This window comes from Myxocyprinus asiaticus, chromosome 26 (genome assembly GCF_019703515.2).
Source record: "Myxocyprinus asiaticus isolate MX2 ecotype Aquarium Trade chromosome 26, UBuf_Myxa_2, whole genome shotgun sequence".
NCBI classification, from domain to species: Eukaryota; Metazoa; Chordata; class Actinopteri; order Cypriniformes; family Catostomidae; genus Myxocyprinus; species Myxocyprinus asiaticus.
In genome coordinates, this window is record NC_059369.1 from 16,980,829 (window position 1) to 17,003,579 (window position 22,751).

General features: G+C 38.3%; 1 protein-coding gene across 2 annotated transcripts in view; it reads right to left on the bottom strand.

Moving 5' to 3' along the window:
- Positions 1–22,751, bottom strand: part of LOC127417281 (SLIT-ROBO Rho GTPase-activating protein 1-like) — a 153,270-nt gene that overhangs the window by 56,728 nt on the left and 73,791 nt on the right. For both annotated transcript variants that reach the window (XM_051657183.1, XM_051657185.1), the window contains exons 5-8: positions 18,041–18,223; positions 14,476–14,604; positions 10,876–11,097; positions 9,440–9,541 (exon numbers count right to left, since the gene is read on the bottom strand). In XM_051657183.1, coding sequence (XP_051513143.1) covers positions 9,440–9,541; positions 10,876–11,097; positions 14,476–14,604; positions 18,041–18,223 — 636 coding nt within the window. The remainder of the gene's footprint in view (positions 1–9,439; positions 9,542–10,875; positions 11,098–14,475; positions 14,605–18,040; positions 18,224–22,751) is intronic.

Here is a 22,751-nt window from a genome sequence, read left to right on the forward strand (position 1 = left end):
CACCCACCCCATTTGGAAAAAGAGCAGAGCTTATTCGGTTTGTGAGAACACTGCAATCTTCTTGCCCTCTGGCTAAAAAAAACACTAACACACACACACACACAAACAGAAACACAACGTGTCACAGACACCCAGTGACTACCATCATGAAGTATCATGCCACATAAAACCTTGGCAGTTTCATCACACACAGTGAGCTTGTATCTCTCATTGTCCCGTTGGGTCGGATTGAATCATCCCTCAAATCAATGGTGCATGACATTTAAGTCAATTTAAGCCATTTAAGAGCTGATCACAGGTTTAAGATTGTCTCCTGCCTTTTTGTAGGTTTTTGTAGATGATGTGCCGCACCTGTCTGTCGGATGTGGTTTACTGGGAAAGTGAACCTCAGTTGAGCCATAACAAAAGCAGGTGGGAAGAGGGGGAAGGGAAATTGCTCGGTTTTAAACACATCAAAGCAGTCAAATGAAATGACTTTGTGAAAACAAGAGGGATTTTTTTTTTAATAACACTAATATTGCTAAGAGCCCAGACCCTCCAGTGATATTTTTTTAAACCGCAGGTGTGCAAAGACACAAATACTAGAGATAAGCTTACTAAAGATAAAGATACTAAAGATAAAGTTGCAAAAAAATATAATAAGAAAAAGCTTTGTGAAAGGACAATGCACATTTTCTATAAATAATATATTGTGTAAAATAAATATTCATTTAATTTGAGACATTTGTCAAATTAGAACCATTTTTTTTTTTTTTTTTTTTTTTTTGTAACTAACATACTTCAGCTGAATAAATTCATCAAATGCAAGTTCTACCTTCAAGGTGTGTTGTTTAAAACATAAAATGTGAAACATTAAAAATGCTAAAGGCATCAATCAAAATTATTGTCATAGACTTTTCAAATTCTGTAAAGACAATACTGGCATCATAACTTTTGTTAAATGAATATTCTGGGTTCATTACAAGTTAAACTCAGTTGACAGCATGTTGATAACATGGGTTACAGTGAGGCACTTACAATGGAAGTGAATGGGGCCAATCAGTAAACAATAAATACTCCATATTTCAAAATACTTCATTATGCATATTAACATGAGTTTAGTGTGATAAAATCGCTTAATGTTTTCTGTTTAAAGTTCTATCCAATTTTACAAATTTGTTGCCATGATGTAACGCCGCAAACACTGAAACTCTAAAACAACTGTAAAAATAACGATTTAAACAACTTTACAGATCAAATAATACACAAGTTTTATATACAGTTTCCATACCCTTGGAGAATTGGAAATATATGTACCATTTTTAAAGAAAACATGAGTGAGCAGGCAAAACACATTTCTTTTATTTCTTATGGGATTCATATTCAACTGTAGGTTATAACAGAACGGCACAATCATAAAAAAAAAAAAACATGGCAACAAAGAAAAAAATTAAATGACCCCTGTTCAAAAGTCTGCATACCCTTAGTTCTTAATACTGTGTATTGCCCCCTTTAGCATCAATGACAGCGTGCAGTCTTTTGTAATAGTTGTCTATGAGGCCCCAAATTCTTGCAGGTGGTATAGCTGCCCATTTGTCTTGGCAAAATGCCTCCAGGTCATGCAAAGTCTTTGGTCATCTTGCATGAACCACACGTTTGAGATCTCCCCAGAGTGGCTCGATGATATTAAGGTCAGGAGACTGTAATGGCCACTCCAGAACCTTCACCTTTTTCTGCTGTAACCACTGGAGGGTCAACTTGGCCTTGTGCTTAGGTTCATTGTCGTGCTGGACAGTCCAAGAGCGTCCCATGCGCAGCTTTTGTGCAGAAGAATGCAAATTGTCTGCTAGTATTTTCTGATAACATGCTGCATTCATCTTGCCATCAATTTTCACAAGATTCCCCATGCCTTTACAGCTCACACACCCCCAAAACATCAGTGAACCACCAAGCTTCAAAGTGGGGATGGTATTCTTTTCACTATAGGCCTTGCTGACCCCTCTCCAAACATAGCGCTTATGGTTGTGACCATAAAGCTCTATTTTGGTCTCGTCACTCCAAATTACAGTGTGCCAGAAGCTGTGAGGCGTGTCAAGGTGTTGTCGGGCATATTGTAATCGGGCTTTTTTTGTGGCATTGGCGCAGTAAAGGCTTCTTTCTGGCAACTCGACCATGCAGCTCATTTTTGTTCAAGTATCGTTGTATTGTGCTCCTTGAAACAACTACACCATCTTTTTCCAGAGCAGCCTGTATTTCTCCTGAGGTTACCTGTGGGTTTTTCTTTGTATCCCGAACAATTTTTCTGGCAGTTGTGGCTGAAATCTTTCTTGGTCTACCTAACCTTGGCTTGGTATCAAGAGATCCCCAAATTTTCCACTTCTTAAGTGATTGAACAGTACTGACTGGCATTTGCAAGGCTTTGGATATCTTTTTATATCCTTTTCCATCTTTATATAGTTCCATTACCTTGTTACGCAGGTCTTTTGACAGTTCTTTTCTGCTCCCCATGGCTCAGTATCTAGCCTACTCAGTGCATCCACGTGAGAGCTAACAAACTCATTGACTATTTATACACAGACACTAATTGCAATTTAAAAAGCCACAGGTGTGGGAAATTAACCTTTAATTGCCATTTAAACCTGTGTGTGTCACCTTGTGTGTCTGTAACAAGGCCAAACATTCAAGGGTATTTAAATTTTGATCAGGGCCATTTGGGTGATTTCTGTTATCATTATGATTTAAAAAGGAGCCAAACAACTATGTGATAATAAATGGCTTCATATGATCACTATCCTTAAAATAAAAGAATTCAAACTTAAAAAAAAGTTTTTTTGCATGATCAGTCATATTTTCAAAATCAATGGCAATATTTCACAATTTCTGTCAGGGTATGCAAACTTTTGGGCACAAATGTATATATACGTATGTACAAATACAAATCTGTTATATACAGATGCAAGGGAAAGTATGGCAGAAGAGGTAGGGTATGTTGGATAAATATAAATAGACTAAGCTGTGTATTGCACATAATTATTGCTCAATGGGGCAGTTTCAACTGTTCACGAGATGGATAGCCTGAGGGAAAAAAACTGTTCCTGTGCTTGTCGGTTCTGGTTCTCAGTGCTCTGTAGTGCCGTCCAGAAGTCAACTGTTCAAAAAGGTAGTAGGCTGGGTGAGTGGGGTCCAGAGTGATTTTTCCAGCCCTATTTTTACTCCGGAAGTGTACAGTTCTTGTAGAGAGGTCAGGGGGCAACCAATAATCCTCTCAGCAGTATGAACCGTCCATTGTGGTCTTCTGATGTCCGATTTCATAGCTGAACCAAACCAGACAGTTATTGAAGAGCAGAGACTCAATGACTGCTGAGTAGAACTGTATCAGCAGTGCCTGTGGTAGGTTGAACTTTCTCAGCTGGCGAAGGAAGTACAACCTCTGCAGAGTCAATGTGTGTCTCCCACTTCAGGTCCTGTGAGATGATAGTGCCCAGGAACCTGAATGACTCCAGTGCTGCCACAGTGCTGTTTAGAATGGTGAGAGGAGTCAATGTTGGGGTGTTCCTCCTAAAGTCCACAATCATCTCCACTGTTTTGAGCATGTTCAGCTCCAGGTTGTTTTGACTGCACCAGTAAGCCAGCCGTTCAACCTCCCTTCTGTATGCAGACTCATCGTCATCTTGGATGAGGCCGATAACAGTAGTGTCATCTGCAAACTTCAGGAGCTTGACAGAGGGGTCCTTGGCGGTGCAGTCATTGGTATACAGGGAGAAGAGTAGTGGGGAGAGCATTTATCCCTGGGGGGCACCAGTGCTGATCGTACATGTGCTGGAAATGAATTTCCCCTATCTCACTAGCTGCTGCCTGTCCGTCAGAAAGCTGGTGATCCACTGACAGATAGATGCGGAAACAGAGATTTGGTGTAATTTAGTCCTGAGAATAGCTGGGATGATGGTGTTGAAAGCTGAACTGAAGTCCATAAAAAGGATCCTTGCATATGTCCCTGGTCTGTCCAGACGTTGGAGGATATGATGTAATCCCATGTTGACTGCATCATCCACAGACCTGTTTGCTCAATAAGCAAATTGGAGGGGATCTAGAAAGGGTCCAGTGATGTCCTTCAGGTGGGCTAACACCAGTCTCTCAAATGGCTTGATGACCACAGACGTCAGAGCGACGGGTCTGTAGTCATTAAGTCCTGTAATTTTGGGTTTCTTTGGGACAGGAATGATGGTGTAGTGTTTGAAGCAGCAGGGAACTTCACACTGCTCCAGTGATCTATTGAAAGTCTGTGTGAAGATAGGGGCCAGCTGGTCAGCACAGGATTTTAGACATGTGGGTGAAACACCATCTGAGCCCTGTGCTTTCCTAGTCTTTTTTTCCAGAAGACATGGCACACCTCCTCTTCACAGATCTTAAATGCAGGTTGAATAGCAGGAGGGGGGAGGAGGGGGGTTGCAGGGGTTGTTGATGTTTGTGTGAAGTGAAGGTCAGAGCGGGTGTAGGGTGTGAGACTGGGCCTTTCAAATCTACAGTAAAACACATTCAAGTCGTCAGCCAGTTGTTGGTTCCCTACAGTGTTGGGGGATGGTGTCTTGAAGTTAGTAAATTCTTTTAGGCCTCTCCACACTGATGCAGGGTAGTTAGCTGAAATCAGAGTAGCTTCTTTTAGCCACTCTGATTTCCTTATTCAGTGTGTTTTTGGCCTGACTGTACAAGATTTTATCCCCACTTCTGTAAGCATCCTCATTGGCCTGATGAAGCTGCCTGAGTTTTGCTGTAAACCATGGTTTGTCATTGTTGTATGTTAATAAGTCCTAGTAGGAATGCACATATCCTCACAGAAACTGATATATGATGTCACAGTATCTGTGAGCTCATCCAGATTGGTGTCTGCAGCCTCAAATACACTCCAATCAGTGCAGTCAAAGCTTTTAGTTCCAGCTCTGCTTCATTTGTCCATCACTTGACAGTCTTTACTACAGGTTTAGCAGAATTTAGTTTCTGCCTGTAGGTTGGAAGATGATGAACCAGACAGTGATCAGAGAGTCCCAAAGCTGCTCTAGGGACAAAGCGATATGCATCCTTTATTGTTGTGTAGCAATGATCCAATGTATTTCTGTAATTGGTGGGGCATGTAATGTGTTGTCTGTATTTTGGCAGTTCACGGGTGAGATTTGCTTTGTTAAAATCTCCCAGAATAATACTGAGTGAGTCCGGGTACTGTTGTTCCATGTCTGTGATCTCATCAGCCAGCTGTTGCAGCACTGCGCTCGCACACGCTTGTGGAGGAATATAAACACTCACCAGAATAAACAAGGAAAACTCCTGTGGTGAGTAAAAAGGCTAACAGTTGATAGAGCGTGCCGGAATGGCTTCATTCAGCCAGGTTTGCACAAGGCAGCAGAGTTTGAAAAGTCCTTGCTTGTATGGGTGAGATGTAGTTTGTCCGTTTTGTTAGGAAGAGAGCGGAGATTCGCTAGATGAATTCTGTACAGCGCTGTTCGAAAGCCATGCTGTCGGAGCTTGACCTGCGCGCCAACTCACTTCCCTCGCTTGCATCCCATAGCGTGCTTAACAACACAGCTGCGCCCCCGACTAAAATGTCCAGCAAAATGTCAGAATAGTCCAAAACCAGGAAAAGATTGTCTGGTATGTGCTGCTGAATGTTCAGCAGTTCGTCCCTGGTAAAACTGATTGGAAAAAATTACTAAACACAGGACAAACAAACAAAAACAACAAAATAATTGGAGAGCTCCACACAAAGGCTGCCATCTGCAGCACCATCATGAACTTGCTGAGTAAAATAATGCTTTAATGAAATGTCATGTCTTTAATTCTTTCCTATGCTTCCATATACTGTATAAATTCATACTGTAATGTACATTAGCTACTTAGCAGATAAGTGTTACATAATGATTGTTCATGACTTATTAATGAAACCAATTAAATTATTATTCGGTACACCAATTTGCTGTGACCACTTTATCTGTAAACCGATCGGCAGGCCCGTACAGAATCTGTATATGCAAAATTCTGCAGAAAACTCTGCAGATATTCATAGATTTAAGCAGAAATCCACAGATTTTAAAAAAAAAAACAGTGCAGAAAACACCAAAAAAGTGTGCAGATTCCATCTGGGCCAGCTGATCGGTGTTTCCATAGCTCAACTGGTCGAGCATGGTGCTAGCAACGCCTAGGTCTTGGGTGAGATTTCCAAACAACACACATAGTGATACACATATAAAAATAAAAATAAAGTATTATCAAATGCACTGCGATTTACTATGGATAAACATGTCGACCAAATCCATAAATGTAATAATTGTAAAATCAAATTCAGAAGCTACTCAGGGTAATAAAAGGCACTGCAAAAAGATGTTTTAGCACATCTGCAGTGTTGTGTCAATCAAGTATTAGCACTAAAAGAAGGGCCCGATAATCAGTACAAAGGCAGCAGAGAAGGCCGCAATCATACAATCAGTGATTCACAAAGCTTTCACAAAAGCTTTTGATGTGCCTCCCAGAGGTTTTTCTGCAGCAAAACAAACAGACACTTCCTACAGCGAACTGTGCAATGACTTAGTAGGGTTTTAGTGTCTGATGAAAACAGAATTTTCATTGGAGAAGGAGAGGAGGGAGGGAGAATAGGAGAGAGAGATAAGGGAGAACAAGAGAAAGATAGAGATAACACTGTCAATTCTCCTCCGACAACTCCAATCTCATCCTAATCTCTATTTACATTATTCAATTATGAGCTCTAGAGGAGAAATGGAAAATGGAGGGGATGACAGCTGGATAATTTCTGAAGAGAAATGAAAGGATGAGATTGCAAAGACAGACTTTTTCCTTCCTCTGTGTGTGCGGTAAAGGTGTGTTTGACGCACAAGGCAAAGCCTACCAGGATGAGTGCTTTATAGCTGTATTAGTATAAAGCATAAAGTATTCATCAGTTAATTTCTTTTGTCCTCTAATGCAGTGAAGGTTCAAGGAAACAGCTGCACAAAAAACCTGACTTTGGTGTGTATCAATACTGTATTCTGTATCCTGTGAGGCTCTTAAACAGACCTTGAGGTTGATGTCACATGTTTGAACCAGGAAGTGCCCTGACCTCATATCCACTTGTCTTGTGCTTCCCCTTCCTTTCATCCAGGTAAGTAGTCCAGTCACTGTAAACACTCATCATTCATATGCTTTGTATTCTACGTAACAATGGACTATACTAGTCATAAACCAATATCTCCATCAGGGCAATTAACCGTGCGATATATGGAGATTATCAGTATTGGCATATAACCATGCTGTTTGGCTGATACTCAAGGATACTTCCTTCTTATGTCAGTTCCTAAATCTGGCTCCCGAAGCCTTGTCAATGGATAATGCACATGTTCTGTCTTCATAGATTTTTGTGTGAAATTAGAGTAAATATATTGTGTAAAATAAAGGTTTCATAAAGTTTTTAGACTTTTGTATATATTTTATCCAAATAAAAAATTTGCTTTTGCATAAAGAAAATGAATCTTGGGGCCTGGGTAGCTTAGCGAGTATTAACGCTGAAAAAGAATCTTATTTCTAGGACCATTAAATTAGAAAAAATTATTTCATTGTGACATTATTTTCATGAAAATTAATCACATTTCTCCATCTAACTCTCATTAGCGTAGTTTTAAAAAAAAAAGGGGGGGTCTGAACTATTCAAAAGAAATGGTTCACCCCAAAATTAAAATTCTCTAATCATTTACTCACCCTATGCCATCCCAGATGTGTATGACTTTCTTTCGTCTGCTGAACTCAAATGAAGATTTTTAGAAGAATTTCTCAGCTCTTTTGGTCCATGCAATACAAGTGAATGGGTGCCAAAATTTTAAAGCTCCAAAAATCACATAAGTCAGAATTTAAGTAATCCATAAGACTCCATTGTTTAAATCTATGTGTTCAGAAGTGATGTGATAGGTGTGGGTGAGAAACAGATCAATATTTAAGTCCTTTTTTTACTATAAATTTTCCTCCCTGCTCAATCAATCTGCACTTTCACATTCTTCTTGTGTTTTTGGTGATTCACATTCTTCATGCATACCACACCCTACTGGGAAGGGAGAAGAATTTCTAGCAAAAAAGGACAAATATATTGATCTGTTTCTCACCTACACCCATCATATCACTTCAAAAGATATGGATTTAAACACTGAAGTCATATGGATTACTTTTATAATGCCTTTATGTGCTTTATGGTGTGTCAAAATTTTGGCTAGCATAAACTTGCATTGTATGGACCTACAGAGCTTTGATATTCTTCTAAAAAATCTTCAATTGTGTTCTCCAGAAGAGAAAAAGTCATACACATCTGGGATGGCATGAGGATGAGTAAATGATGAGAGAATTTTAATTTTTAGGTGCACTATCCCTTTAAGTAATTTTATTCTGTAATGAGAATCACAACTGAGAATAATGTGAATTATAAAAAAAAACAACTAAAAAACTAACAAGTAAAATATCCAGAAGCATTCTTTGAGGCTTTGTGGATGACAACACAAGTTAAATCTGTGCTGTAGAGATAATAAATGGTCTACATCATGTGAACTTGAAGGCACAGTCAGTACCATATTCTGATTGTGTCTGTGTATCAAAGAATCTCTCTCTCTGCTCACAGCCCTCTGTTAAAAGCGGAAAAGAATCTGCACAGGGCAGTGAAATAACTGGAACGAGATAAGAGAAGAGTAGGCCAGATTTAAGACACTCGTTCATCTATGATGGACACGATAATGGCGAGAAATGATGGAAGACTCCACAATCCTCCTGACCAAGTGCTTTAACTACTGATTCAAATGTTGCAGCCTTGGAGGAGGCACAGATAATAAAATGTGAAAAAGACACCCAATGTCTAAGAGAAGAAAAAAGGAGATGTTGATATTGAGAGAAGCCTGCCTGTGCGTCACTGGGGTTATCTAGAGGACAGTGAAAACTCTGCAGGGAGGGAAAAATGATTTCTTGAAAGTCTCCCAAAGCCTCTTTCACGATCAGCTCTTGCCAACTCAGTTAAGCAAACACGGCAAAGCTGTCTCGCTCAAATGCAATAAGAAGATATGGGAAGCGTGTTCCTGGACTTTGTCTAACTCAAATTCAATTATGCTCTTCAGCCGTGGTCATCATCTGATAGAATTGTTATTTAGCAGACTCTTTTTACCCAAAGCTGTATGCTGATTTCCTGGAGAGTCTTTGGAAAACTTTTGCATTCAAGGACACCTGGGATGTCTTCTTGCACCATTATTAGAATAGCATCGCCATTATTAAAACTACCCAAAATAACACGTAAAAACAAAGCAAAATGTGGTTGGTCTCTTTATAGGTCGTTTACACAGTCTCTTCCTGTCTAAGTAGGCGGTTCTGGCCCAGAGTAAGCTGCAATGTGGATCATACCTAATGAAGCAAGTCAAAGGTCTGGCTACGCTTGACCAAAAAGGTCCCTTACCTCCTCGTTCTCGATCTTGAGAGTGGCCAGCCGGGACTGCAGCTGCTGGAATCTCAGCAGGAGTTCGGCCTGTATTGGAGGTTGGGCCGTGATCTGACACACCTAAAAAACAAGACCTCAAATTACAAGAGAGCTCCACTCTAATTCTCAGTCTCTGCAGATTGGTCAATACCTTTGAGAGTGGAAATCAACATGAAACACCATTCCAACCGATTTCACTTCCATAATCTGACATATTATGAATAAAAGGGCACAGAAAATTTTACATACAGTATTACAAATTGATAGGATCATGAAAAGTGGAGCAAGGTGGTTAGAGGGGAGGGGTTTGTTTCAAAGGCAGAGCAAGTTATTACATTTTGATAAAAGATTACATAGACAAACACTGGAATAATCTGCACTCATGAATTGTGCAAAATAATATCAGGAATGTGCATTAAGAAAGTAAATAAAGTCATTTTTAATAACATCCAATTAGGTAAGAGAAAGATGACTGCAACCATTGAAGAATCTACTATAATAGAACAGTTTCCAAAAGGAGGAATCTCACCCCAGATTGAAACAAATAACTTCAACAACACCTGGTTTGCGCATTATAATCGGCCCTTACAAAGCAAAACCCCATTTGTTTTTACTGACCGAGAGTGCAGGCACGACCACAAAAAACAGGTTGTAAAGCACGCGCAGACATGATATCAGTGACAAAATGGCCAATTAGGTAGCATTAATCCAATAAACACTCTCTAAAAAAAAACGACACGAGGGTGAGAAATGCAATATGATATGCTCCCAAAACAATAAAATAGGGATATGAAGCAATCATGACCACATCTAATTCAGAATTTCATTAACATGCTTTTTTCCACTCTGTATCCTGTATGACCTCATATGCTTCAGCACAGGCTAAGACAAGATTAATGTTCAGGTTAATGGATGGGCCAGCGGCATGGGAGGCGCACTTGCATATCACTGTTTTTGTGTTTTCTGAAAATGAAATGTAATGTCTACTTTCAGGTATGGAATGTGAGGTGACAAAGGTTGTTAAGGAAATAAATCTACCTGCAGACCCTCCTCTCAGTATTAAGATGCAGCTGAACCAACGCACTGGGTGTCAGTGTGGTTGCTATTGTGTGATTTGCATGTGTGCGTGTGTATACAGTGGGGTTTAAAAGTCTGAGACCACACTGTAAAATCTGGGATTCATTTTAACCTTAAATTCTAATTAAGACCTGTATATAAACAAAAAAAGTTACACAATTTTGAAAAATCTCAAATGAAAAATTGTTAAGATCATAACGTGTATTAAATGTATATTAAAATACAAAACAGAAGTATTTTCACTACTCAGACTTTTGGATCCCACTGTACTATATATGTGTGTGTACACATATGTACAGGTACATGGGCGTGGTGGTATGGCTTTGTTTAAATCTGACCTCATCTCCCATATGTGGTTGGAACTCAAATTTCACAGGTGGGCAGAATGCAGTAGGGTACATTTCCATGAAACGCTGCCGGTCACTACGGGGGTCCAGACTGTCCACGGCGTTCTCAATGATGTCCAGGCCTTCATGACGGGATGTCTCCAGGTTATATTCGGCCGAGAGGTATGTCCGCAAAGCCCGGTTCAGAGAGGAATGGTACCCTAGATCACAGCACTATATGGGCAGAGAGGCACAGAAAAGTGTCACCTATTAGTTAATTACTGTACCCTAATCACCATAAAAAAAGACAAATAATCTCTCTTGGTAATGCTGCATATGCTGCCTTCAGTTCCTTCTTAAAAGTTACTACTTAAGGCCCCAGCATAATTCATACTAAATCGAAGAACGAATGGGTGTGACGTCAATTAGAAGAAAATCTGGCCAAAAAGAAGGTGTTTTTTAGTTCATTTTGGTGGTTCGTAGAAGCTCATCATCAGTATGAACAGGAAAACTTCGTACCGGCTGCTAAATATCTTCTATTAGTTCACGTCATTAATAAGTGTGACCTGGAGCTCCACCTGCTTTGAGGTGACAGCTAATTCCCTTTCAGTCAGTTACAATCAGTCAACATGAACACACCGGCGTGCAGAGTTATTAGCGAGCTGATGCAATCTTACCTACATCTGTAAGAACATGTCATGTGATTTATTTTTGTTTAATTAATCTACAAAAGGAATCAAACCTACTCAAATACTCTAAGTGCCCATTCACTTTTTTGTTTTATATGCTGCTTCATGTGGCGTCTGCAGTGAAAGCCATTCACACATCTGCCCAAAGAAAGATATGGCCTATCTTCATTCTTTTGCCTTCATGCTGCAACCCCTCCAATATTCAAGCCAAATCTACGCCCTTGAGTGACAGTGTCATCATAAAATACAATAACAGTGTAAATGGTGTAAATTATGGTTGTGTATAGCGTATTAGCGCGTTTACACCATTAATGCAAAAGGTAAACATTACAAATTACACATTATCTAGTCTAGTGCATGTATATTACGTTAAATCATTGAGTAGTTAAACAGCTTCTTTTACTGATCTTCTGTGAATTCTACTCATAGAATGAAGCATGAAGTCATTGATAACACATTTAAATGTCATATTAGTTGATGTTTTACGTGTAGTCTTGAGCGTCCTCGTGTTTAAATGTTAATATGAACTCTCTAAACACCTCCCACTGTAGCGTGGCCGGTGTCTAAATGTTTGCAAACAGTATGTCGTTGCTCAGCTGTTTCAAACTTCGTTTTGGCTCTGAGTGAGGAATAAAGAAGAACTTCAATGTGATGTGTCCATATTTCTTGCTCTCTTAACCTCCTGAGACCGAGCGTAACTGCTGTGTGCATTTTCCATTTCCCTTTTTGATTTGTAACTATTAGCACCTAATAAACTTAGACAAATAAATAAATAAATACTGATTAAGCAAATTATTTTTTGCAGTCTCTTTAGCTCTTTCTTGGGCACTCTTTCAGTCTCTCCATTGATGTAGGTTTCTCCAATTCTGGTGAGACAGCACAAAACGGGGTAGAGAGTGAATAGCTGTCCCAGCTCATCTCTGTCTGTCTCTCTTCCTGCATCTCTCTCTCTCTTTGGTGAGACAGCACATTGCAGAGGAGAGCGAACACCGGTTCTTATTTAGTCATACTTTCTCAAGCACAAAAGTATTAAAATAATCGTTAAAGGAACCAGAATCGTCTGACAAGCTCGGTTTCTTTTCTGTGTTGATGTATTTCCTATTTAAACAAGACATATTGAAGGGCTTGTCCCTTTTTTTAAATAACCACTAGGTTTAGTTATGACGGACCATTATTGGCTACTTGCTAGTAGGATACAGGTGGTTTTAATGGGTGGAACATTCTCATTCTAGAGAGCATCTGATTGGACAAAAATCTGTGTAGTGCAAGATGAGTCATTAATATGTTTGGTCTGTTTCCTGGAAGTGAAAGATTGTCAATTTCAAATGTGTATCTGCAAAATATACAGGGAAAATTGGCAAAAAGTTACATTTCGTCAACTTTTAGGAGTACACTAGAAAAGGAATAGATGGCCTCAAAGCTAATAGACATGGAAGGAAACTAATAAACTCTAATTAACTCTAATTTTGATTTCATGGGCTCTTTTAAGTGGAAATGGAATCAGAGCCAGAATCATTCAATTCCTTTTCATTTTATCCCTAGACAAGTGGAGGTATTCATTTGATAGCAGCAACTAGACGCAGTGGAAAAAGTTCCACTGCGTCTTTTTTAACAAAATTTCAATTAGACAAGATCAAATTCTTTCTCCTTCAATGTAACATCTAAAAAACTGACTATGCAAGCACATCGCTCAAACACTCCTCTCAACCCCCTGCAGAGAAGCTTTAGTTTCGTAGATGAAAATAATATTGCTGGATGCTCAACTTTATAAATAAATAATGCTGACAGGTTAAGACAAAGATTCAGGCTCGGATGCACGATACTGATCAAGGAGCAGCACTGAGCTGAGTGAAATGTAAAAGAAAGTACATTATAACAGACACTGGTTAATCTAAAAGAGTTTTTCAAGCAGTGTGATTCACAGAAATGTGGGTGTTTAGGCCAGGTGTAACGTCCTCTCATTTCATGCTAAATACAAGGTTTTCGCTACGTCAAGAACCAGACAGCTAACTTAATATAAAAAGTATGGAAGTAGGACAAGAGTCAGCTCTAAGAGAAATACAGTATATAATTCTCTGACAGTACATGGCACTGAAAAACACCAACTTTCTTTTTTAAATGTCTTAAATTTCATCACTTTGGGCCAGCTGGAATGATAGAAAACATTTTCAAAAGGGATATGGTTTCATAGCACAGTAGAAATCCTGGCACAGCTCAATATGGGGTCAGTGGTATGGTGCTGTATTTCTCTGCCCACATGTCTAAACCACCACTATTACCTTTGCTTCTTCTCCATGAGGGCCGATCCATTCCACACACTGAGCACTTACTGTGCCCAGTTTTAGGGGGACTACAGCTCTACTCCAAAACTTAATGAGCTGCCTATGTAAAACATTCTTGATCAATCACTTGTGAGGTTATATCTTAGTTAGGATGCTCCCTTAGAAGGCAACTGCCCACTGTAAACTCATCATTCTCTCTCAGACAAATCTATTCAACAATAACATCATAGAATGTCATCTTATAACAGGTTTGTTTGGAGAAAAAGTGCAATAAAAAAATAAATAAAAAAAACCGCACGCAATATAACCTCAGTATACTTTTAAAAACCTATCTCATTCCTGTCAGACACACCTGCATTTGGATTCTTAAGAGCTTAAACTTGAATGCAGTGTTGACAGAGCTCTCGGTTGGAGTCTATACATTCCCTCCGATCAAAGCAGGTATGTAGACAAAGAAGCATATTCAGCCAGGCTTCGTCCAACAAACCGTTGAAAACGGCAGCCGTCTTTGTCATATTTAGCCTTCCCAGCAGACTTGAGGTCAGTTTGAAATTCTTTTTATATCTGTTCTACTTGTCACACAAAGTTTCTTCGTCTAATGAAGAATCCCTGCACCAACTTTTTTTTCCTCTGGTACTTACGTCTATTAAGTCTGACAAGTCGTGAATGTAATATTTGAAGATTGTAGCATTTGTAGCTTCGAGCGTCAGCAGGTATTCGTTCCGAGCTTTGATCGACTTCAGCTTGTTCTCCGAGTACTTGGCTTGTCTCTGATGAGAGAGAGAGAGTGTAGAAATGGAACAAACAATATAAGAAAACAGGTTGAAATATAACTAGCAAAACACTTTGAGCACACAACCGTGCCTTTATCACACAGTCTGTTCTTTGAAGATCTCTTGTGAAATCCAAAAATAAACAACTGAGAAGAACATACAAGCATTTAAATGGCAAAGAATCAAAGTACGTAAAGTACTATGTGAAGATGGCACTACACTAACAGGGCACAACTACAGTGGGGTCCAAAAGTCTGAGACCCCAAGTGAAAATGCTTTTATTTTGCATTATTCTAATTTTACAAATTATAGTATCAGCATAACAATTTCAGTGAAAAGCTGAACTGAAAAATTAACATGAATTTCTTGGTATTTGGTATGTTCCCCTTTGCTTTAATGACATCATGCATTCGAGCTATCATGGACACAAGTTTATGCAAAACCTGATGATCCATGTTATTCTAGCCCGATCTGGGAATGTTTCATTGAGGATCTTGTGCGTTTCAATGGAAGCAAGGAAATCTGAGCTTTCGTACATATTCTCATTCATTATACATCATGACATTTTTTTTATACAAAAACTTTATTTCCCAGTTTAAATTTTTAATCTCTTATCTCTTACCCCACTGTTTAAAATAGGCTTACAGATCAAGTTTTGCTAATTTCCTGTTTCTTATTACTAACATACAGATCCATATTGGTCATCTAACTGGAGTAACTGACCCACAGATAGTGACTCATTTGAACTTCCATATTTTAACCATCCCTCAAAGCCTCATTCCAGAAAGCATCAATAGAGAAAACAATTCCACATCTGTTAAATCATTTGTCACAGGCTTTAACAGAAAACAGATCAACTATGAGCATACAGCATGGCCTACACTCTGGGAAAACAGGGCTCAGGGATGGATTCCATTAAAAAAAAAAATAAATAAAAAAAACGCATTAAAAGCACAGGTCCACAACTAGTGGAATGAACTTTATTCATATTAAATCACAATTATAAAACAAAATAAATGAAATATTTGTAACAGACCATTTCTCACATCAATCTGTCCTTTGAAAATCAAATTTCCAATGTTTGTAGAACAGCATTCTTCCACCTCAGAAATATTGCTAAATTACGACACATGCTCTCTGTAACTGATGCCGAAAAACTAATTCATGCGTTCATAACCTCAAGACTAGATTATTGTAATGCATTACTGGGAGGATGACCAGCAAGTTCAATAAATAAACTTCAATTGGTTCAAAATGCAGCTGCCAGAGTGCTGAATAGAACCAAGAAATATGATCATATTAGCCCCATTTTATCATCGTTACATTGGCTACCTGTTAAATTACCTGTTAAAAAAATTTCATACTAATTTAAAAATTCTGTTAACTACATACAAAGCTTTCAATGGTCTAGCTCCGTAGTACTTAAGTGACCTTCTACCATGCTATATTCCATCACGTTCATTACGATCACAAAACTCTGGTCTGTTAATAGATCCTAGAATATAAAAATCCACAAAAAGAGGTAGATCCTTTTCATATTTGGCTCCTAAACTATGGAACAGTCTCCCTAACACTGTTCGAGATGCAGACACACTCACTGAGTTTAAGTCTAGACTAAAGACTCATCTTTTTAGCCAGGCATACACCTAATTTATCCTTCAACTCACAATTAGGCTGCTTTAGTTAGGTCTGCTGGAACCAGAAACAATGATCATGATCTATAACTCTGCAATAAATTGAATGGCATCTATGCAAATATTATTTTATTTGTTTCCCTGTTTCAACTTCGGGACTCCTATCCTGAGGTCACCAGAACCGGCTGGATCCAGCTCCATTCCTGCTTCGTGTTGCACTCCACTGCTATGTGTCGCTGTGTGATGATGACTAATAGCAGCCGGTGCCAGCCAAACATCACTTCAGTCTATTACGATGGACTTCAGAAGATGAACTGATGCTAACTCCAACCATAAAACATGGGATACTTCATATGCCATTGCCTGAACCTTGGATTTAGGATAGACCTCACCAAAATTACCGGCCAGGTTGAACTGCGATGCACCTCACTGATCTCTGACTACATCACCTCGGTCTAATGATGGACTACACTCTTGAAATGGAATACATAGACTATCAATTAATTGCCAATAAATCCCTTCATCAGCTAACTAATAAAGGACAATGCATCTATGTGAACTTCTGCAGTTAATCCAGGATGGACTTTAAAGACATTAGTCATTAATCTTACAGTTCTTACAAAATCTTTGTTTAAACACTAACCCTTAACACTTAATTAGTTTAATAATTTTAAACCATGACTTGCACTATACATAAGTAATACTGGCATTATATTCATGCTGTCAGCCAGAAGGTAACTGGCCCCCACAGTGAGCCTGGTTTCTCTCAAGGTTATTTTTCTCCATTAACCAACATCTTATGGAGTTTTGTGTTCCTTGCCACAGTCGCCTTCAGCTTGCTCACTGGGGTTCTAAATACAATTATTATATAATTATTAAATTATTTATTTTTATACAAAATTTACAATTACACAATGATGACTCTAAGACATCATAGATATTACAGTTTTATCTTCTGTTAATACATGATCTTCTGTAAAGCTGCTTTGAAACGATGTGTGTTGTGAAAGGCGCTATACAAATAAAAATGACTTGACTCAATTTAGGACATGAAGATGGGTGAGTCTCAGTAAGAATATTTGGGTCATACTGTATTGCCCCCAAAATCAAAAGAAAAGCGTATTTTAGGACAATAAAGATTTTTTTGTATTGTACAAATATTTTTCTTAAAGGTTAAACATACTGTCCCCCAAACTTGAATTACTGTAACGTGAAAAAGTCCTCAGTCTTATCACTGTAATACAGTACAAAAAATCATCCTGTCTGGAAACAATGACTTTAAAATCAGCTTCAATTAATTTCAGTGCAACAAATACTATCACATGATGTACACTTACAATTTTATTTTACAAAAATAATTTTAAATGTTAATTAAAATATATAATTACATTATTTTATTAAATGTAAATTAAATAAAATACAAATATAAATAAAATCTATATTTTTTCCACCATTGCACTGATTGCAGTCATGAGATCAAGATTTCCCATAAGCATCTAAAAAAAGGTCCTAAAACAGGCTTCATTTCCATTATGCAAATGATATTTTCTTGTTTTTTCTTGTGATTTTGGGGGAAAAATGGCCCAGATATTTCTTTGTGTTATGCGATTTACCGAGATGGCCATTTCAATCACTTCATGCTATATACATTTTATGGGCCTTTGGTGAACAGAAAACATAACACAACTTGATGCTTTGAGTTCTTTTGATAGTTGCTTTCGAGTCCTCATCAACTTTGAAGGGTTCATCATGGTTTAGTTGTTATGAACTATTATAATATAAGTATTTTTCTCATTTACCTTCTCCTTCATCTTCTCAATCTTCTTCACAGAGCTCCGTCTCTGGGGTCTCTCCTCTAGCCGGATGTGAAAGACCGGATCTCCAGTGCGTCCAATCTGTTTCTCCTCCTGCTTCTCTGCCTCTTTCAGCTTACTCTCGGCACTGATGCTCTCCGTGTGATACATGTGGTAGGTTTTCATCACCTGTGGGACCCAGAGGTCAGAGGTCAAAGTTCAATAACAGTCAACTGAGCTCTAAAGAGATGCAGCAACTGCTGGTCTGAGCTAAAGCATTTTCATCCTCCCACTTGACACGAATCAATTCTATTCTCAAGAGAAACAGCTTTTTGTATTCCTTTGTGTGCAAAAAAGTATCATGTTGAAACAGTTTTAGACAGTATATAATTACTTAATTTTTATCCCTGAGATACCCTGATTTGCATCTAGACTACAATCAAAAGGACAGTTCTTGCCAAAAAAATAAAAATAAAAATAACATATTTACTCACCCTCCTGTTGTTGCAAACCTATATGACTTTCTTCAGTGGAACACAAAAGGAGACGTTAGGCAGAATGTTAGCCTTAGTCACCATTCATTGTATGGAAAAACAGATGTTATGAAAATTAATGGTGACTGAGGTTCCACAAAAGAAAATAAATCATAAAGGTTTGGAAAAACATGAGAGTGAGAATTTTTGGGTGAACTATCCCTTTAGGTAGACCTTTAAAGAGGAACCACTTGGAGTTCTCTCATTTCTTTTTCTGACCATTAGGGAAATGCTAGTTTCTTAATGGGCCATGGTGGCGCTCATATTTTCACAAAATATTTCCCTCAATTCTACTGGTACTGACAGAGAGATTAAAACAATTACACTGGGAAGAACTGTTTAAAGTAAGCTGGCAACTGCAGTTACAAATGGCATACTTGTTGTGGTCTCAGCATTTGAAGTTGGGATAAGTATTTTAACATCCCCTCCAAAACATGCACACAATAACTTTAAACAATCAACCAGATGCAGTGACGTTTTCACTTTTTTTTTTTTTACCTCGGCAACTAAGCACCTCACCGACTTCTTTTATTAAATTCTGAGCCTTTTAGATGAAATAAACAGTACAGAGTAAGAGACTCCTATAAGAGACTCATATGAAGAAATGCAATAATTGTGATGTGAAGGTGTGTAACAATGGTAAACATTGCTCAGATGGCTTTGATTCATTGTTTTGGTTAGGTGGCTATTACTCATTCAGATTAATTGTATAACAAGCATTAGGATATGACTCAGAGTGCATGAGACCATCCTAATAAGCTAATTATGCCTTAAATGGCATACTCTTCATGAAGAGTGAGTACTTAAACGACACTAAAAGCTTTGACACAATGTAATGGATGTAACAGTGGCACTGTGTGATTGAGCATCATAAGCAACCAATATTCCAGCAATGTCAGTAGGACTTCCTTCTTTTCTATTCTTGTGAAGTTATATAAAAGACTGCCAGCATTTGAGAAAGGAGAAAGAGTCGAGTTTGAAGTGGATGGCATGCCATATTAAGATATTATTTTGACATTTCCTTAAGAAAATTTCTGAAGTGGTGTTTGCCAATGAAAAACTCAAAATGAACTGTTTGGCAAATTGTAAGTCTCAATCTCCATTCACTTTCATTATATGGAAAAGGATGCAATGGAAGTGAATGGTGACTGAGACTGTCAGTCCCAAACATTCTGCCATTTGGGTTCAACTGAAGAAAGTCATAAGGGTTTGGAACAACAACAGAACTTTCATTTATGGGTGAACTATCTCTTTAAAAGATATTTGACATTCTCTAAATGTCTTAAATGTTCATGGACCACATCGCAAGGACTGTCCGATTGTGCAGATTTGCTCTGTACAACATCAGGAAAATTAGGTCCTTCCTATAAGAGCATGCCACACAACTCCTCATCCAGGTGCTTGTGCTATCCAGGCTGAACTACTGCAATGGTCTTTTGGCAGGCCTTCCTGCATGTACAGTAAAACCTCAGCAATTGATCCAGAATGCAGCAGCACGATTGGTCTTCAATGAGCCCAAAAGAGCGCTCGTCATGCCTTTCTTCATCAAACTACGGTATGGGTCTAATATGGGTCTACGTGCCCTCCAGAAGTTTGCGTTCTGAGGGTGAACAACACCTCCTAGTGCCGTCTCAAAGAAGCATAAATCTCTGTCCAGGACTTTCACTTCAACTGTTCCTCGCTGGTGGAATGACCTGCCAAACTCCACCCGAGCAGCTAGTTCTCCAACCACCTTCATAAAGCATCTAAAAGACACAGCTCTTCGTGAGCACTTGACCCAATCCCTTTAGTGCACTTAAAAGTCTTTATTTTAAAAAAGTCTTATTAAAATTAATAAATAAATAGATTAAAAAAAAACATTTAAAAAAAATCTCTCATCCTCCTTGCTAGGGATAATTCTCTAAACAATTTTGAAACTTGTATTACAGCACTTTTGTAACTACTGCCTCCCTTGGATGATTCACTTCTGTTGTTCTCATTTGTAAGTCTCTTTGGATAAAAGCATCTGCTAAATTAATAAATGTAAATGTAAAACAAAAGAGTGCAATAGCAATAGTGTCTGCCTACTTTTTTTTTTTAGCCATCTTGGTTCTGGAAGTATTTTTCCATTTATTTCTTCCATAGGGATTTAAAAAAAAAAAAAAAAAAAAAAAACTTAAAAGATTTCTAAGCTATGAACCAAACCAACCAGCTTAGAAGTGAATCATAACATAAAAACTTTAAATTAAAGGGGGGAAAAGCATTTGAAAAACACACAACAACAACAAAAAGGTACAAGACTGTGTACTTGAGGGAATGAACTACAATCCCATAAAGAATTTTGAATGGCGTAACTTAAAAAAAAAAAAAAAAAGAAACTTCTGCTTTAACTATGTCGATTTTAAGTAAACAAACAATATATATTAAGATGATTACAAAATATTCAGATAAATGCAAATGTATTATTGTTTGCCACGATTCTCTGATTGGTGGATTATTCTCTGCAAGGCCATGGGTAGTGTAGTCACTTATAATAAATGCCTATTAAACAGGATTTTTTTTAAATTGAAGTTGAAATAACGCAGACTGATGGCTTCAACAGATGCATAAACCATAGATTATCAACAACCATGGCGCTCACACGTAGGTCTGTCTTTACAGGTTTATAAGTTATTGTTAAAAATCAATTCCCTTGATTTGAATGAATGATTTGAATCTATAGTAATAGTGATGGTTTCCTTAGCAGGCACCACTAACAAGACGAAGGGGAAAAGGTGAGAGGAAAGCTGTTAGATGGCAAGAAATGAAACCACCAACAGTAAGCAATTTTGCATGAAAATGGTTTTAATGTTTTATTTGTGTGTGTGTGTCTTATAAGCCTCGTTTGAAATCTGACTGCAACACTCAAACATTAAGCTCTGCTCATCAGCTTGAACTCTCAAGGAAAAATTCCATCTGCCTTCTCCTCAATCAAAGGTGACTGAGAACCAAGCTGATTACAAGGATTCATTGACGATTAGACCCCTGAAAGGAGGGTCAGTCCAGGCCATAATCGCTGTGGCAGTCAAGCAGCATTATAATTTATGGTACAGTAAAGCCTCAAAAGGCAGCTTGACTATAAAATGCCAACCAAACAAAATACTGTTCAGAAATATGTACAGTCAGAGCAGCACAGTCCTCTGTTGTCCAGGGATGTATAATAAGACACATGGCTAGGATGGGCCCCTGCTCTCCACTTACTGGGCTGGAACTCTGTTTACATTTCTGCTTGTTTTAGATGGACACATTTTTAGTCGCACCAGACCTGTTATTTTACTGGCTGTGGTTTGCATGGAGGGTTTCTGATGCAACGGCCCCAAAGGAATGTTTCCCTCCAGAAGGCTAATTCAGGTCATAAGGGATGATACACTTCTTGACAGACCAAAGGAAGCCGTGGTGTGTGATTACAAGAACAAACGTTCTGCAAATGTAAATGTTACAAAGCTCTTCAATGATTTAAAAGAATCTGGGCTGAGGTTGCTCAATGGGTCTCCATGATGGGAAAACACAAATGTATTCACTGAGATGCTATGCCAAATGACAAAAACACATGGAAGGTATGTAAATAAAACACTTTATTGCCTTGCACTTAGTTAGTATACACAGAAAAAACTAACAAAGATTAAGAAAAAACACATGACACAATGTATGCAAACACACAAACACTCAGGACAAGTTCTCAGTCAGCAGGTGTTCTAGAAAACCTGAGAATACATTCGCATCTTTTTAAGACAACAGGGGAAGCAACGGACACATGAATCTGAGCAATTGCGCTAGGCCTGACAGCTACAATTAAAGTAGGGAATTAACAATTGATTATTGGTGGAAGCATTGTAATCTACAAAGGTCAGAGTTGTGAAATGTATGAGGAAAGTATAGGCAGTTTTATGGGCCTTTTCCCACTGGCTATGTCCTGTTTAGATTGGGGAGTCTCGCAAAACCAGACTTTTGACTACTGACGTAAAGTTTAGCCTACTTTGCGACAAAAATTATCCAAGAACTACCCACTTAGAGGCTGTTCAGACCAAACGTGTTCTTGCGCTAAAAAAGCTAGATGCAGTGCAATGAATACAACAGAAAGCAGGTGTTTTTAGCCACATTTTTAAAAGTTTATGTTCTCAAAAACTAGATGTTCTGCACGTAATGCTGAAAAACAGCAAGACGCG